This window comes from Echeneis naucrates, chromosome 14 (assembly GCF_900963305.1).
Source record: "Echeneis naucrates chromosome 14, fEcheNa1.1, whole genome shotgun sequence".
In the NCBI taxonomy this organism is placed as follows: Eukaryota; Metazoa; Chordata; class Actinopteri; order Carangiformes; family Echeneidae; genus Echeneis; species Echeneis naucrates.
In genome coordinates, this window is record NC_042524.1 from 15,428,628 (window position 1) to 15,447,477 (window position 18,850).

General features: G+C 40.9%; 2 protein-coding genes across 3 annotated transcripts; one reads left to right on the top strand and one right to left on the bottom strand.

Annotated features, from left to right (window-relative positions):
* The first annotated feature begins 1,649 nt into the window (after positions 1–1,649).
* tmlhe (trimethyllysine hydroxylase, epsilon) lies at positions 1,650–10,994 on the top strand. 2 transcript variants are annotated; one of them, XM_029519613.1, is made up of 7 exons: positions 1,650–1,939; positions 2,019–2,195; positions 8,146–8,425; positions 8,575–8,694; positions 8,819–9,055; positions 9,268–9,406; positions 9,575–10,994. In XM_029519613.1, the coding sequence occupies exons 1-7, from the start codon at positions 1,783–1,785 to the stop codon at positions 9,704–9,706; spliced, it is 1,242 nt and encodes a 413-aa protein (XP_029375473.1). In that variant the 5' UTR covers positions 1,650–1,782; the 3' UTR covers positions 9,707–10,994. The 2 variants fall into 2 exon arrangements, with proteins under 2 accessions (XP_029375473.1, XP_029375474.1); XM_029519614.1 differs by lacking the exon at positions 2,019–2,195.
* A 595-nt stretch (positions 10,995–11,589) lies between these two features.
* On the bottom strand, positions 11,590–15,499 carry LOC115054576 (V-set and immunoglobulin domain-containing protein 1-like). Its single transcript, XM_029519845.1, has 7 exons — positions 15,457–15,499; positions 15,202–15,362; positions 14,302–14,509; positions 12,225–12,380; positions 12,026–12,142; positions 11,760–11,904; positions 11,590–11,686 (listed from the first exon to the last, which is right to left on the bottom strand). The coding sequence occupies exons 1-7, from the start codon at positions 15,497–15,499 to the stop codon at positions 11,590–11,592; spliced, it is 927 nt and encodes a 308-aa protein (XP_029375705.1).
* Between the last annotated feature and the right edge of the window lie 3,351 nt (positions 15,500–18,850).

Consider the following 18,850-nt stretch of genomic DNA (forward strand, 5'->3'; position numbering starts at 1 on the left):
ATTTATGGACAATAATTGGACTAATCCCATGTCTCCGACAGCTAGTGAATGCATCATTACCGCAGCGTTCTCGGCAGGGCTGCAGCGTCAGGAAACAAGGAAGCGAAATAACGGAGACGTATTGAAGCTGACTAAAGATGTCCATTGCAACAATGCACCCAGCAGCAGTGGTTTTTGTTTGGGTGCTCGTTTTTAAAAAAGGGATTCGGCAGTCTCACATGACAGCCCTACAATCACATGATTTATAAGCAGACACCACTGGGCCCAATGCTTAAATGCTGCATTGAGCATGGGTGTGCGTTTAAGTGCAACAATGTTGGCAACATGGGAGTCCGTCTAAAATTAGCTCCGAGGCCCAAAACAAACACGTGAATGTGCAAATTAACCATTAAAACATATTTTACTTTGACTATAGCAACGAGCCTTGTATTACATTTATTGGTACTTGAGTATACAAATTCAATGTCTCCCTAAATGTTTCCAGTCATTTTAACTATTTTCCAATATTAAATGTGCAATTCCCTGAGACGATGTGAAAGAGTGGGACGTGGCACACAAATCCATCACTTAATAACAAGACGTGGCAACTTATTTTGGTATTATAATCGCTCCTGTGTTTGTCAACTCACTTTTTTTTATTATAACTGACTCCCTCACAACAAATCAGTGTTCTCAGAGAGATGAAAGCAATAAGTGAAGACTGTCCTTTCTTTTTTATTTCTGAGTAGCAAACATGTACAATTTGGATACCTCTATTGTGCATTGTATATGATGCGCAATATTTTACTGAAATTCGTGAACTGTTAAAAGTGTCCAGAAGGGCCACGGCTATGCTATACAAACAGCTGAGACCTACTGCTTTTCATACTGAAGCAGATTAACACCGAAACACGCTGGTCCTCAGGGGAGAGGGGATAATATATTTCGCTGGGTCATGGGTGTTCGCTTCGAGACAAGCTGCCAGGTCCCACAGGGGCCTCCAGAGGGAGCCAGCGCGCACTTTTGTTCGTGTGCGCCAGGCTCCTCGTTAGAAGGGGTTAAAAAAAACAGCCAAATTTAAACTTCATCGCTGCTGCTCATGTAAACAGCCATCAGAGCAAAGTCACAGCGTCATCCACAGTTTGACCTGGTTGCTCAATTCAGGTCCAGTTACCTTCTTTCTGACATTAGAGCACACTGATAGGCATATTTATTAAACCCATCAACTTGGGATAAAATAGAGCATATTCTATTTCACACGGGAAGCAATGTGATTGTTGTGAAAATTCCATTTCATATAATAAACGATAATACAAAGAACATGTAAAATTAGAAGACCTGTTAAAAATGTAAGAAGAAAAGCTGTGGCTGTGCTGTGGCTTAGCAGCTGCAGTTTCTGGGCGCTTGACTGTCATACTATAATGCAGATAAGGATCCTATAGTTTGTAATGAGTATGGTATAATAATAACAACAACGGTAATAACATCAACTGCTGTTGTTGCTGTTATTCCTCTCTTTGTTGCATTAACATGGTTTACAGAATAACTCACCAACCTGAATGGGTTCAGTGACGTCAGACAAGTAACCAGTGTGTCTGTCTTGGGAACATCCGGGTAATCGTGTAACATCAGAGCACTTTCTTTAACCCTAAAGCAGCCTATGATTTATAGGTAATCTGAGGCTGCATGCACAATCTGAAGGTTTCCACTTCGTGATAGTGAAGCGCCAATAAACACTACAGCGGCACCTTCTCTGAGGCGGACCGGTGGCCACTGAAAGCGTGACTCGTGTTCGATGCCGGGATGTTTGGTGCGTTAAAGAGAAGTTTGGGACTTGCGGCGACGCGAAGCCAGGGGCTGCTTGCTGCCGGAGGCGGCCGGAGATGGTGGAGTCTCGCCGGGCAGAGCCGGGCTTGTGCCGGGACTCCCGCGGCTCTGCAGCTACGGGACGAGTTTCTCGGTGAGTTTACAGACAGGAGTGAGGCAGGCCGTCCCCCTTCCCTTCCAGACCAGTAACCCCGTATGTGAAAACACCGTAGAGCTCAACCATGAGGGGGTGTCCATGTGTTTGAACTACGTGTGGCTGCGGGACCACTGCTCCTCCGACTCGTCCTACAACTCCACGACCAACCAGAGGAAGCTGGACACCAGCAGCATAGACCTCAGCATCCGGCCCGACACCTGCACGGTGCAGGATGGACATCTGGTCCTCACATGTGAGTGTTTACCAACACAGCCTGGGGGTGTTTATTTACAGTCTGTACCGTTCCTCCATTACACGTCAAGGATTTTCTGTCTTACACAATCACTCATCTTTCTTTCACTTACACGCTATGTGTTGCGCACCCTCAAATGTTTGTGTATTTGGAAAACACATTTGTACAATTTACAAAGAACAAACAACAACAAAACAAGTAGAGCAACAAAAGAGGTTGTACACAGATTTGCAGAGGTGGCATTGGGGGGATATTTTCAAAGTGGGGAGTTTCTGGCGTGGAGGGTCAACCATTCTTACCCACAGACCCGAGATAGCAGCAGGGAGCAGTGGAGGAGGTTAGACAGGTAGCGGGGAATCAGGTTGGTGAGGACATTTGTGAGTAACTTTGTAAGTCATAATGAAGAGCTTGAAGTGCGTGGCTGGGTGCATTGGAGTCAGAGGAGGTTAAGGAAGGATGTGAGTGATATGATTGTGTGAGAAGTCAAAAAATTCTGCATCTATTGTTGCTTCTTGAGTCAAGTAATTTGTAAAACTATGCTGCACTAAACTATTTGACATTAGTTGACAGGGACGTCAGAGAAAGTTAAATATGGAATAAAGATTCTTTAAGTTTCTTGGCTGAAGTAGAACTATATCCCATTTACATATAGTAAGATGCAATGTATTCAATAGATAAATAGATTCAAGCTTGGTCAGCCATTCACCTACACCTTACATATTAATTTATGATAAAATCAAATCTTTAAAACATGTAGACATTCACTGAGGCACCACCCCCACTGACATTATAATACACTGATACTGATTTATTAAATTTGCTTCTGGCTTGTTTGGCATCACTCACTTTCTCTTACCTCAAGGAACCTTGTATATATAATCACATGCACAACTTGTAATAAACACTATATTGGAGAAACTAAACACCCCCTTCTGACCAGACTCCGTCAACACCTTTACAACATCCAAACCAAGAAGCTCACCACTGCCTTAGTCACACACTTCCAGACTCACTCCTTGGAAAACATTAATATCCCTACATACCTGCACACAATCAGCTTCCATTCATTCTGAAAGGGGAAAAAAAAAAGAGTCCACAGGATCATCTGTTAGTTTAGATAAAACAGGATCGTGGTGAAGATTGACAGATGCCCTCATAAACAGGAATGGGGATGGGGGGAAACTGTAGTGTGCTATCCAGTAATTTTCTTAGCCTTAAAGTCAGGATATCTGGTCCTAGTGTCTCTAGTATAAGGTTCAAAGGGTAGATGGACCCACAAAGCAGATGTCAGGCACTTTAGGAGTTTAAAGGTTTAATCAGCAACAGGTTGGTACACAGGGCATCAGTCAAACAGGCAATGACAGCAAAATCAGCAGGCAAAAAGGATAGCTAATAGGCAACGCAAAGAGCGGCAGACACTGGGAAGCACTCTCACAAGATTAAAGAAGGTTTGGCACAGAAGGAGGGGAAGACACAGACTAAATACACGAGAGGGAAAACCATAAGGGGCAAGTGCAGCACATCAGGACGGGGCAGATAACACACAGGCTGTAGTCATTCTGCAAAGACACAGGACAACTTAACTCAAACGCAAAATAAAACACAAAACAACTAATGAAAATAAACCTTCAATTAAAGTGGTAGGACAGACCGTGACATTCAGGCGTATTAATGAATAACAGAATTTCCTCCTTTAATGGGCTCAGTGACCTATTATTATTTTTACTTTCTTTATTACATTAATAGGGTCAGCACAAAATGAAAGATTTTATGAGACTGCTCGTGTGATTTCGAAGCCTAAATAAAGAGAAATAGCACCTTTGCTGAGGCGGACCGGTGCTGGGACTTTTTTGCAATGTTAAACTGAGTATTGCGTTTGATTCAGTCATCACACATGGTTTTTGTTTGTGTTTTGTCTCGTGACTTCCTGTTTTATTTTGAAAAGTAATTCTCTTCTAGTCTCCGGTCACCTGCCCTTCCTCATGTGTCCCGGTCTGATTGTCTGTGTGTGTATAATCTGTGTCGCCCCTCATGTTTCTCGTTTGTTTGTGCACCCCAGCTCTTTGACTCAAGCCCTTGTATTCCGCCACAGCCACATTTGTTTGTTGCTTCTCTTCCTAGTGAGTGATATTTTTATTCTTGCGTTTTGCCCTGTTTGTTTCCTCTGATCAGAGTGATTTTGAGTTTCTTGTTTTTTCCCTTTTTTCCTGCCGTTTGGAGTGATTTTGAGTCTTTGTTTTGTTCTGTTTATTTTTCTGTTTCCACTTTTTTTTTGTGATTTTGAGTTTTGTTAGTAAAGTCAGCATCTGCCATCAACCAATCTCTGCATCTGAGTCCTGATTTGAGTCCCAGCCTGACAGTTTGGTACATTTGAGACATTCTTGAATTTCTTGAATAGATGAATAGATTTAAACTTGATCAGCCATTCACCTACACCACCTATATCACAACTTGTTACAATATTTACAATATGAAACTTGAAGCCAGAATCAATAATTGGCATCTAGGAATTGTTTTCAGGATCATCTGCAGTATCTCATGTATACATCAGAAGAATTAAAAAAAAAAAGAAAGAAAAGTGTAAAGATTGTCTTTTTCTCAGGTAATCTTCAGGGTGTTGTCAGGAGATAAAATAAGACTCGAACTACTTTGGGTGTAAACCATAAAAGATATTTAGAGTAAAAAGAACTATTTCATGGCACGTAGTTAGATGGCTGATAATTTAGATAAGCACACAATCACTAGCATCATCTAGAGTAAACCTCCCTTTAGAATGTCACATGAAAAAGATAAAACCTAAAAAATGCAAGAGGAAACCAACTTAGAACTGATGCTAATATTGTGTCATCTGAAAATTATGGTGTATTCGATTTCATGCAATAGCCTCCATGGAGGTTCAGAAGTACAACCCTAATGAAACAGGAGATGAAACATTAACTGAATGAACAAGGACGTTCATGGTGAGTCTCTTCAAAGATTAGCTAGTGGCTACAAAACTGTGGCAGTGGTTATACATTTTAGGAAGAACATCTTATGCTTGCTTATAACTGGCAGCTGGACGGGTATCATGCATATGTAGGAGGATGAGGTCTATCATCAGAAATGAAGGCGAGCATACACTATACTACTGTTTTTAGTTGATGACCTATTAAAGATTATTTGGTCAAATATTTGTGTCTTTTAAAACAATGGTCTTGACTCATCTTTGGCTTTTCCTAAAAAGAAATGGGGTACTAACTTTAATATAGTCTGTTGTTGGACTCTAATTCCTCGTTGAGATGCTGTAGAAAGCTGCTGCTTTGTTCTTGAACTTTAGAGTCTTGTTATAGCCTGTGCTCTGCTCTCTTAATCTGCTGGTATTTTTCCATTCTGCCCACCTCTGCTGCACATTGCCTGCCAGGCACGCCCATCTCATCAGCTCATCCGGTTCACCTGCAGCTCAAAGATGCACAGCATCATTAATCAGCCAGCCTCTTTAAACAGCGTCAGTCTATGTACTGAAACAACGTTCTGTGCTGAGATGCATTTGTTTCCTTTTCTGACGTTGCCAGTGTAGTCTTTCTCTGGTTGTGAGCTCTGCCTCTGTGTCTCTGGTGTCTTGTTGTTTTCTCGTTGCTTCAGCCCAGCTCCTCAATTCCTCACTTTGCTCCTCCCTACTGTCAGCTTGTCCCTTGTTGCCTCTGACGTTTCACTGGCCTGCCCTTCTGGTTCTGACCTCCTCACTATGTCACCCCCCCCCCATCAGCTCTGCCTACTAGTGAGCTGTTTGGGCCAGTAGACCCAGAGACTGTGTACTAGTGATGGGTGCTACCACACTTTTTTATGATTCAATATGATGATGTGATACTGATACTTTCAGATTTTTTAGAATCAAAATATTACACCTAAATTCCAGTTACATAAAATTCCTAGTTGCCCATACCACACTTCTTTTTCTCTTAGCCATTGCTCCACATTCTTCGTTCATACTTTACAGTTGTTGATAGCAGTCTAAAACCAGTAACAGCTAACTGGAGTCACAGCTCTCTTTCTGGTCATATGATATACATGGACTAGTCCAGGTTTACTCTGCCAGGGGGTAGAGTAAGCTGGCCTGAAAGATTCAGAAGTGACACGTGCACTTTAATTTTGCATTCATTAATCAATATTGATACTTAATTAAACTAATTGTTACTCAAATGTGTAGCGTGAGCTCCGATACCACGGAATCGATATTCCCATACCATCACCCAGATGGAGCAGATCCCCAGGCCACAGCTGCTCCCCTGAGATGGCAGTTAAACTAGTAAAACCAGCACAAAGCCCCCATGGCAAACACACCATGTGGGATGTAGCTGAGCATATTTTGAGTACAGGGAGTAAATATTCACACAGAGAAGCTGGGCATGGAAAAGCAAACTTGAGCTACATTAACAGTTGTGAGCGGATTTCAATGGTCATCTTTACACTTCCCTCTCAACTCTGACATGATCTGGAAGTTAATTACTATGCCAATGCATTTCTAAAAGGAACAGAAGTAAACCATACCCACAAGGGTTTAGCACCATATCAGCCCACACACACTCCAGCAGCCTTAGTGTATGATGCTTCAGGCTCTGACTTGAATGGCACTCTGGGCTAAAGACTGATTGGTGCCTCCTTGTGGGCTGCTGGGCTCCTGCAGACCTCATGCAAAAGAAGGATTGCCAGAATGCTTTTTATGTACACACAAGAGTAAATGGAGAAATGACAAATAACCCTCTGCAACAAGTTAGTTGATGATGCAGATATTCCTGCAGGCAATGCTGTCAGTTCTGCCTCTCACTGTTAAGAGCACATATTCAAGGTCGGCTGAGTCTGGGAATGTCTCTTTTGTTTTTTGCATAGACTTAGTCTTAGTAAATGTTTTACTTGTGTTGCTTGTGGATGAGGTGTATAGTGAAAGATTTCCTGAGGTGTTCTACAATCTTTTATGAAATGGTGGACTGCAATGAGGAAGTTTTTTCTTCCATTTCTAAATAAAAAACATAACATACATAAAATACAAAAAAATGGTCAATAGAGGTCTCAGGTCAGTAAAATTCAGACATAAGTTCACCTGTAATTTAATAGCTGGATATATAGCATGAGGCTGTGACAAATCCAGGAATTTCATCCTATTGGGCTTAACTTGCTAGGGGGCAATGTTGTGCTGTGAAATTTAGATCAGCAGCCACAACTGAGCTGCCGACAACACAAGTCTGCGCATGTGCATAATGTGTGCAATGTCCTGACTGATGTCAGAACAGGAGATGCTGAGTCAAGGGCAGCTTGTCTAGCCCACTTTGCCTGCAGAATGTCACCATACACTACATCCCAATATTATCCTCAATGTATATGTGTGTACAAATCTCCAAATTTAACTGCTCTCCCCTCAGCTTGCCCAAATCCCATCTTTTACAGTAGGACATAGTCACATCCTTGAAAATGACACAAATAAAAGACAGCAAATGGAAGTTAAACTGATTTGCAGAGACACGACCCTCCTGCCACCAAGGTGGTCAGTCAATTGCATGATGAATGTGAACAGCCATTATGTCCTTTATGGGACAGACTAATGTTCTGAGATGAGATCATGTTTTACCGTAGTATCACACTAATCAGTGATAATCTATTTTAAGCTTTAACTGGACAAGCTCAGATGGCATGCCACTGTGAGGAGGCCCCAGGGCCGGGGCTATTTCATTTCCACCGATTTCAGGTTATTTCAGGTTATTAGTAATTCTAATCCAGATTTAGCCAATAATATGATGTTGATTTCTGTTTCTGGACAACGAAGTTCGTACTTTGACAGTCTACTATACATTGATGTGTGCCACCATGTATGGTTTAACCTTTCATGAAAGACGAACCAAAATCATGTCATGTTGAGGTTTGTTGAGGTTATGTTCTCTAATTGTACCTGACAATATTTTCTCTGTCTATATCACAGGGCCTGGAGGTCATGTGTCAAAGTACAGTCATAGCTGGCTAGCTGAGAACAGCTATGAAGGAAAGCAGAAGAGCATTGTCCAGCCTCGTGTCCTCTGGAACTCAGACATTTATGAAAATGCAAACATACCATCAGCCAAATGGGAAACGTTTATGAGCTGCAATGATGAACTGAAGAATTTTCTTCAGAACTATCTTGTTTATGGGATCGCTTTTGTAGATGATGTCCCGGCTACAGTGGAAGCCACAGAGGCAGTCACCCAGAGGGTCAGTCTTATCAGGTATGAACTGTTTCTTTAGAAAGCTCCAACAAAGTGTAATTACTATTTATTAGCAATTTGCATTTGATTGCCACATTCTGGGATGCAGAGGAGTTTCAGGAGTATCCACTCATTCCTAATCCACTTGTGCTTTCTGTCTTACTCACAAGGGAGACCACTTATGGAAGAGTGTGGAGCTTTACTTCAGATTTCTCCAGAGGAGACACAGCCTACAGCCAGCTGAGCCTGGATCGTCACACTGACACCTCTTACTTTCAGGAGCCATGTGGGTAAGTGCAGCATGGATGGATGTGGAATTTAAAAAGAGCCAATGTATGTGTAAACAATTCTATTTATTTATTGATTTTTGTGGCCAAGCTTAATTTTTTTGGATATCTGTGTGTGTCCTTGCAGCATTCAGGTTTTTCACTGCCTAAAGCATGAAGGAACTGGAGGAAGGACCCTTCTTGTGGATGGGTTCTATGCTGCAGAAAAATTACGCCAACAGTCACCAGAAAACTTCAAGCTGCTGGCACATGTGCCCATCAAGCACGACTATATTGAAAACACTGCCAACCACCAAAACCACATGACAGGCATTGGCCCCGTATTGAATGTCTACCCCTGGAACAATGAGCTTTACCTGATCCGGTAAGTCTATGCTTAAATTTCACATTATAATATATTAAATATTCCATTAGATGTTCAATATTTTCTCTCAATTCCAATTTCATTCTCACCAATGAGTTACTTAATTCTTTTATGAGAACCTTTATAGCTTACCTGCTTTCTTGATATGTTATCTATTTAAAGGTAAAATGCTGTAATATAAACGTTTTAAAGTTTTTGTGTTTTTTCAACAGATACAACAACTATGACCGATCAGTAATAAACACAGTTCCCCATGATATTGTTCATCGTTGGTATATGGCTCATCGAGATCTGACAACAGAGCTGAGACGGCCGGAAAACGAGTTATGGGTAAAACTGACTCCAGGGAAGGTAAATTAATCTTGAATTCTTTGCATTTATAATTCATATTTAATTCCAAAAACAATTCCATCACACTCAGATAGGACTTTTACATTTGAGGAGGATGGGAATGTAAAATAGAGCTTTAAGTGTAAATCTGTGTAATCTGAGGATTGCATCCACTCTTTTCTTAATTAGGTGATTTTCATTGACAACTGGCGTGTCATGCATGGGAGGGAGTCGTTCACAGGCTTGAGGCAACTCTGTGGATGTTATCTAACCAGAGACGACGTCCTCAGTGCAGCACGCTGCTTTGGTCTGCAGGCCTGATCCTGCAGTTGAAGGCTGCTTCACTCCTACGCCTTATTGGTTCTCTTATCATGGAAGTTAACTTATATTTTCCCTGGAACAATTTACAATCTAATCATCTCCTGGAGTTAAATGTATTTTACTCATCCAAGTTCTTACAATTGATATATCTTATCTTTCTAACATGCCAGAGTTTAATCTATGTTAATGTGAATGTCTTCAGAATTGTACTTGAAAGAACAAAATGATTACAACTTTAAATGCCTTAAATGCCTATATTTCACCTCATACATACAAGGCTTTTGATAACATGTAATGATGTAAAGGACACAAAAAATACGTGACAATGGGCAAGTCATATTAACCATCAGATGTGCCAGTAAACTATAATGTTTAGTTAATGGCAGACATGTAAATAAACATACAATTTACTGATGAACACTTGCCTGCAGATATGATGGAGAGAGAGGACTTTGTAATCAGCATCCTGAAGATTCACTGCAGGTTGTGCCTGCCAAGGAACAAAGGAGCCTCATAGTTTAAATGTAAGATGGGATTAATTTCAAAAAGGTTCAATTTATTTATATATACCCACGCAACTTCTAAGAATATGTCTGCACATCTTAAAAGAAAACCTTCACTGAAGCCTAAGTCCGGCCATGTTGATAATTATAAAGCATGTTCACTGGGCTCTCAGGTTGTGGACTAAGCTGATGTAGAGTTAGGGCAACCTCGTATGTTGGACAAACTCCTGCTGTATGTGTGAAACTTTCCCCAAACTTTATCCTTCGCAAACAAGTTTTCCCTGACTAGTGTAATATATTATGGCACATTAGAGTTTGGCTCTGTTTACAGTGAAACAGCACACAAACCTACTCTAAATAAATGAGGCTGCCAACAGCTAATCTTTGCCAAGGTGGAACCGGTGTCAAGTGGTTTAAATAAACTCAACATTTGGCTCCATATAGATGTCAAGCAGGAAACATATTGAAAGCCTTTCTCCAGCCTTTACACTGGTCAAAGATTGTAAATTAGCAGGTACTGCCTTAGCATTGGCAGACTATCTAGCCTGATTTGCAATAAATTAAAGGGTTTTATTGTGCCGAAGTTGTTTAATATTTGCTTATACTTAGGGGAAATAAACAAGGTTGGCATAGTCCTGTAGCACAAATTGTCCATAATTCATCCCCAGCACTCAATATGGTTTGTGATTTAACCAATGGTCTGGTGTTTTTTGGCTTTTATTTGTCACCGAGGAATAAACTGGTTCAAGTTATTAGCACTAGCCTCCAAATGATTAGTTTTTCCATTTGGTATTGCCAATGTTGATCACATTGGAAATGTAACATAGCACAGTGACTCGTAACACATTATTTCATTTAATCAAGATCGGCAAATGTTAATGCACAAAATGGGCACGCTTCCACAGTTGCTTGTCTGTTTGCATCAGCAAAAATCAACTAAACACTGAGACCAAATAATGTGTTACTTTATCTAATAAAAGTTATTGTAAAAGGAAAAAAATGCATTAAGTGTATTACACATATTAATGATTCATGACATAAAAATATTCAATTATTGGCTATGATATATCAGCGTGTATCTAAAAACAAATGGGTTATCAGCATGCATTGATTGCCACACAATGACAATGGTGAAACAAACAAGTCTGAGTAAGTGTTGCAAAAATGCTATTCTTCTAGTTCAAACCACTTTAGTAGGAGATCTGCATCTGCACTCCAACAAAGGGTTGAGTGAAAAAAGGAGAAATAAAGAGTGAAATCAAAGCAAACACACAAAGAGCAAATCAGACGTGAACATCATCGCATCGATTGAATGTGAGAACGTTAAAGACGTCCTGGACATGCTGTTGTTCAGATTAATGACAATGCTCCAGTTTCTTTTTAGGCTTGAGGCTCATCTGCCTCAGCGTGGAGGTTGTCTGCTGTGGTTGCCATGGGAACGCTGTCTGCGGCTCCCTGGGCCTGAGGAGAGCTCCTCCTGGTGGGCAGAGAGAGAGCTGACCTCACACCCTTAAAACAGGATGAAATACAACAAGCAGCTGGGGTCTCACCTCATCTCGTTGGCTTCTGATACTTTGACCGCTTTGTACTTGTGTCTCTTTATCGTGTGAGTGATGAACCACACGACCAGGATGATAAGGACACACCCGAGCAAGGCCCCAATGACTGCACCAGCAATCATTCCGCTGCCCTCATCTGTGCAAAAGACACAAGTACACAGGTTTTTTTATAACCACGGGTGAGGGTGTGTTTTCTCACAGTCTGTCCCATTTCCAGTTTAGTGTCGATAATCCCAGACAAAAACATGTAATCGTACCAGGACTCAGATCCACGGTGCAAACTGAAAAGCCCACCACATTTGTAGCATTGCACTGGTACTCCCCGAACTCAAACTGGGATATGTTTTGGATTGTCAGTATCCCAGTGGGGGTTGCTGGTGAGACAAGAGCAAATTTGTTGATAAATGGATGAATGTGGTAATATTTATTAGTATTTCACATTAATGCAGCACTCACTTATTCCCAGTACAGGCCTCCTGGTCCTGGTCTGGTCCAGCCTGGTCCAGGTGTATGTAGGTTTTGGGCTTCCCAGCTCACTGTGGCAGGTCAGAGTGACCAGGTGGCCTGATTCAACATCACCGTGGATAGCACAATATGGAAAGGAGGGCTTCTCTGACAGACCATAAGGAAGAGGCCAGGGTTTATTGGTCACTTTATATTTAGTCTTCTGAGTCTACTTGACATTAATTTAACTCACATGTTCACTCAGTAGAAATCAATGGCATTTTTCATACCACTTCAGCTATGGATTGAATTGATCAGCTTTCTTTAGTGGTAATAGAATCTGCGTCTCACTGCTGCACTACCAAGCCAGATGAGAGTTGCTGTACAAAAATGAGTCAGCTATAAAACGTGAGCAATTGTTGGTATATATATATATATATATGTTGGTCCACAATAATATGTGATGAGCCTTCATGGCAGACATGACATATGATCAGTCAATGAACAGTGTACCTTAAAGCCTGAAACCTAACCCTGAGACTGCTGGAACATTGTGGTGAGGTAAGTAAGCTGCATTTTACAGTTGCTGGTGGAGATGTTGCTAGTTTTACGTACTTGGTAGAATGTAAGGATGCATCCATTCAAATTCATCAAGCAGTTCCTGCTGAGCAGTGTGAACGGCAATAATTCCTCCTGCTGCTAGCTCATCTATATTTCTGTTTATTTTTTCATCTGCATCACAGAGATTCCTTGACAGCACCTACATTTTATGCTGGTGTTGCTATATCCCACACCTGGATGAACCACGTTTAAGCTTACTATGTCATGAAACACTTGGTATTCTGAAATAATCATGATATATGTTTTAGTCATATCAAACTAAAATCGACCCTGCAGGTCTTTTAATGAAGGCAATTTGCTGATTAGTTTGTGGATTCCCCCCCCCCCCAATTATTAAACAATGTAGATTATAGTTATGCGTACTGGGTGTGGCCTCTCTGGACCTGTGATGAGACTGAATCTTGACATGACCTCCCATTTGAAACGATGAAGACTGGGAACATACGACACACCACTTCCTCACTTAGTTATTTATGACAAACTGTGCACTGTTGTTGAAATATTATAATAGCGCTATGTAGCAGGCAGTAGGTCAAAAATCATTGATTGAACGATGACTGGCATGAGCACGGTTGTACATAATCATACAGCACCTCATTCTGCATCACATTCAGGCGAACTGGTCTGCGAACATTTCCATGAAGAGCCATTTTATGAACTACAAGATGTGTGCTCAGCATGCAGCAGCTGCTGATATATACTTTGTATGCAGTGCAAGGATGCAGTCACAGTCCTACTCTAATTTCCAACACTGACAATGAGGAGCCTGCTACAGTAACCATGGAAACTAGTGAGGATACTGAGGCCTGCGAGGTTGTCCTGGTAACTCGGTGAATGAGAGGATTCAAAATGAATGTAACTCCCGAGGCACACTATTCAGGGATGATGTTTTAATGAATTGGTTAATGCTGCTGTTAATGTTACACTGATTATAGATACACTAATCTCAGATGTGGAGAGAGCACAGCGCATTTTACTGAATTTAAGCAATTATCAGTTACATTCAGTTACATTTTTACTGTTTAAATGTAAAAATACTCAAGTGAAAGACAAAGAGCAGCTGACATATACATGAGTAATGCATTTTTCATTTTGATGAGGCTATAGGATATAGGATAACAATTCAAATGTAAAACCTGAAATTTTAAACTTTTAAAATTCAGTGCAGGTAATTTTTCATGTAAAAGACAAATAAGTCCACAGAGACCATATGTTCCCGCTCACCCTGTCAGGTGGCCACACCTTTCCAAGCAAGAGGAAAGGTTAATGTTGAAATGAACTACGGCCAGATCTTTAGAACAGCATGTTGACACAGAAAGCCTGCTTCTGCTTTCTATAATGCAAATATTGAATCAATGCAGTAGCCAACAGGTGTGGTTAAGTCGTAGCTGTTGTGCAGGTGTACATTGGTCAGATCAGAACATCTTCCACCATTAACTGTCAAAGAGGGTCATGAAAGGTAACTTACCAAGAACATGCACAATGATATTGACTTGGGACTGCCCCTGCACATCAGGAAAGTTGTGAACCTCACATGTGTAGACTCCGGCATCTGAGAGTTGCATGTTTTTTATTGTTATTGATGCATTTTTGGTGGTCCCTGGGGACGAGGGAGGCAGGATCCTGCCCTCGTAAGGCTCCTGAATGACAGCCTTCCCAGACTGGTAGTAATACACCTAAAATTGAATGAGAACCACTCAGAACATCAACATACAAAGTCACACCCGATGTACAGACAGATTTCGAGCTCATGGATTTTACTTAGCTCTCCTGCTTCTTTAAAAGTATTAGTGTGCATAAGGAAATGGTTATCAGTTCATTTGCCTTCTAATTACTACGTAAATACTATACAAGCAATATGCTTTTGGGGGGTGGGGGCTGTTCAAAATTATGTCAAATATAAATGTCAATGCAGGTATAACATGTAAGTTGGCTCAGTCTTACCTGATTTCTCAGTCAGCCTTTATTCTCTTATTGTGTCTCCTGACTGTTCATGAATAACAGAGCATAGACACTTGTGTGCGTGTTTTTAGGCAATGTTCAAGCAATGGAATTAGTCTGACTTTTCCATAAGTGACTAAATTTCTTACTACATTTTGGTATAAAGAGTAGTTAGTTAGTTTTCTATGTTGAAATTTAACCTGAGCAGAAAATGACCTGTTTCTATGTCACCCAAAGCCTTGTGTAATCATTAAATAAATACCTGCAGGACCAGAAGTAAAAAGGTTGCGTCTGTACATTTAATTGTAAATATTCTGATGGTCACTCTCCATTAATGAAGAAATTCATCCTAATGCCACATTAAATCGTCCTACAAACACAATAAATGTATAACTTTTAGGCTGATTTAGGTTGAGTGTGTATCTACCTGCTGTAGCGTCAAGGACAAGGATGAGACAAACTCCCACTGGATGTTGAGGCTGTTGGTTTCTGCAGTCGTTTCAAACATACACTGAAGTTTAACATTTGCACCCTTTGTAACGTTGACATATTTCTGTGGTGTCATGACTTTGATCAGTTCCACGCATCCTTCAAAGCAACAAGATCATCAAAATTAAAACCAAAAGCAAATTCTTGACCAAAACCATCATAATTCAAGCGGAAGAAGGTGAAATTGAGTTACCTATTATGCTTGTAAGGACAAAGAAGTGGAGAATGGAGCACATCTTCACAAAATGATGGAGCACAGAGCCTCTTACAATCTGAACTTTCTGCAGTTTCCACTGCTGACTCTCGCGTGCAGCACCAGAGGAGAGGATAAAAAAAATGTCACAGGAACACAAACCAGCTTTCAGCTTATTGGTAATGGACTCACTGATACTGGGCATGTTGATAACACAATGTTTGCCCATGTTTGTCGGATTGGGTGTGTGTGCACTGTTGTTTTTCAAAAACTGCAGTTTCAGCCATTAGTAATTTTGGGTGGGGACGAATGAAAACGAGACATGGTAAAATGAACTCACCTCGATATGGATAACTGAAAACAACTGTCGACACAAAAAATAAAGGTAATGTTTTACATTTCAGGAACTATGTTACAGCGTCTGTGGCCTCGTGTGTGTTCGGGGTTGTTGACTTTCTATGGCAGGTTAGGACCACAGGGTGTTGTGACACTGATGGTTAATTCATTTTTCACTACTTTGGCAGCAGTTTCACTAAAGCTCATCACTCCATCCTCTGTCGTCCTGTAAGACATTCTGGGTCATTGCTCCTGGCAAAGAAATTCATGTAATTTAATCTCCACCTGGCCTTTATCGCTCGCCACTAGGAAGTGTAAGCCAAATCACTGCAACATGCTGCTTATCACCAGGGAGTTCACTCCCTGTGTTGCATACTTAATAAAGGCAGTTTCACCTTTGCCATTTTCTTTCACACAGCGGAGAGCTCAGTGCTGACAGAGAGAGACAGTGAATCACACATGATTAATTGTCTGTAATTACCAGAAGCTGACATAAGTGGTTAACAATGTGAAAAATGTTGATCAGGGGTGAGGGAGGGAGGCGGTGGGTAATGTGGGGAGTGGAGGGAGGCCTGTAGAGTTTATTATCCAGAGGACACTTACGTGAAAGGTGAGGAAGTTCGGACACCTCTGTGTCTTAAGACTTTGAACAAAACAAATGTGTTGGCAGCTGACGAGACAACTGTACAGCAAAACAACAAACAGCATGACTCATGACTAAGTGATCAAAATGCCAGACTGAGATACATTTCTGAAGACAGGCAGCACCGGTGTGAGTAAATAAGTGAGAAAAAAGTTGCAAGTTGTTCTTTAAAGTGAAGAAGGAAATAAAATCATGAATAATGCAAACATTTGGTCACACTTTGGAACTGAGAATGATCTAACCTGACACAAGTCTGATGAAGAATAAATAAATACGCTCCACTGTTTCATGGCTCCTTTTCTATTTTCTGATTTTTGATCTTGAAACAGTTTATTGATAGATATCTATTTCTGCATCATATTCCAAAAATATATATAGAAAAAGACACTGAAACACATGATTACATTTCATCCATTTCCCTGCAAACTCTTTTAAAATTAGAAATGTTTTTTAGCAAGGATCGCCTAATTTTTTATTTTTATTTTTTTCAATTTGTAGATATAATATTTCTGTTCTACTTTTTGCCACAACAAAGTAGCAGTGTAAGAAAGTGGAACATGCTTCATCAGACTTTGCATATGTTAGGACCGCAGCCATGCTCAGAGCCAGACAAGACTATTACTCAGGGGCAGAGTGGCGAAGAGCTGAATCCCTAATAAGTAACAATGTAAACATCCTGATGATCTACAGTAGTGTAGTTATATTATGTTCCACCATCTTGTGCGATCCTACTAATATTTCGCACAAATCAGAACTAGACAAAGATTTTCCATTAAACATCAAAAATGGCAACTCTCAATTAATTTTTTTTCCCCATTGAGATTTAGCCTCTAGGGAGCATGCTTGTCTGAAATGTCATGGCAAAGTGTCTTGTTGAAATTTTTAAAGCAACACGGCACTGACGGACCAATCAGCTATGTTAGTAGCATGGCTTAAGTACTGCAGTAGATTGTTGTCTTTCACAGACTGAATAACATCTCAGAGGGTTCCACTTTAGTATTATATTCCAATCACATTTATGGCTATTCAGTTATTACTCTGAATGCGAGGTGGTCCACGATGAGGCGTCTTTTCCAGGACCCTCAAACCTACAAAGCTGTGTGTCTCATCCAGTGAAATGGAGGCTGCTGGGCACAGAGCTGTGGCCTGCTAAGACCTCTGGCAGGTGTCACTGTGATGCCTCCACGCCGACTAATTCATCCACCCACTACGACCCGCGTTTCCCTGTCAGCAGACTGTGAGGGGGAGTGAATCAGAGCTCTGGCTCAGATGGAGTACACATTTGATGTGGTGTTTCCTTCCTCCTCTTTCACAGACCTGTCTGACTAAAGCCTCTATGCCACACTAACAACATATGATGAAGCATTTATAAATCAGCCAGTGTGGCGATGTTACCAGTTAATTTACTTATTACATTTGACGGCACTGAAGTGTTTGTGATAGTTTAACTGCTGTTTTAAGATGGTATGGATGCAGTTCACACGTTGGCCAGCAGATGACAGGCCAGGCTGTTGGATGTTGAGTGTTTCTGCATCTTGCCTACTGTATGTGATGTGTGTGTTGAGGCCGCCTATGGCAACAGAGCCGAGAGCGCCACACTCCGGCTTCAACAGGCCTCCCTCCCCCTCCTCTCTCCCTCTCCCTCGGAAAAAATAGGCCAGACATTTAGCATGACTTCACTGACTGCCCCTGCAGCTACCAAGCAACCATAGGATATGACTTATAAAAAATACTGATGGTAAAAAAAAACCCCAGAAAAACACAAAAACCTATTTCATATTCAAGAACAAGAACACGCAACCACAAATAGTAGTGTGCAAGATCATCTGACTGGCACAGAAGCAAAGGTCTCCTTTGCATTATTTTTTTTCTTGGCTCTAACACCAAATGCAGTGACACTGAACTATCATCTCACATTGGCATCAAATACAAGCATGAAACTGCTCTTTCACAAAGATTGACATAATTGTGCAAATAAACCTAATTAAATAAATAAATAAATAAAATGGGACACAGGCAGTCAGAGGCTAAATCTTCTGATCCTTTTGTCATCTTTGAAAATCAGAGTCTGCCTTTACAGAAGTTGACCCATCTCGAATTGTCTGAGGAAGAAAGGCTGAAACAAGGGGCAGAGAAATGGATTGTGTTTGCGTCATCACACAGTCTCATTGACAGCCCGCAAGTGTTGCATTAAAGCTAAGGTTTTATAAACTGCCAGCAATAAAAGGAGAAACACACACAGAGTGGACCCATATTGGCATAAAGAAGTGCTTTCTGAAGACGCACTGTTCCCATATCCGCTTTCTCTCAATGGCATTTTTGATCATCTAAAATCTGCCCATCAGTGACTGACTTCTGTCTAGGGAAAATGCCAAAATAAACTGAAGATAGCGTTATTGAAAATAAGCAGAAAAA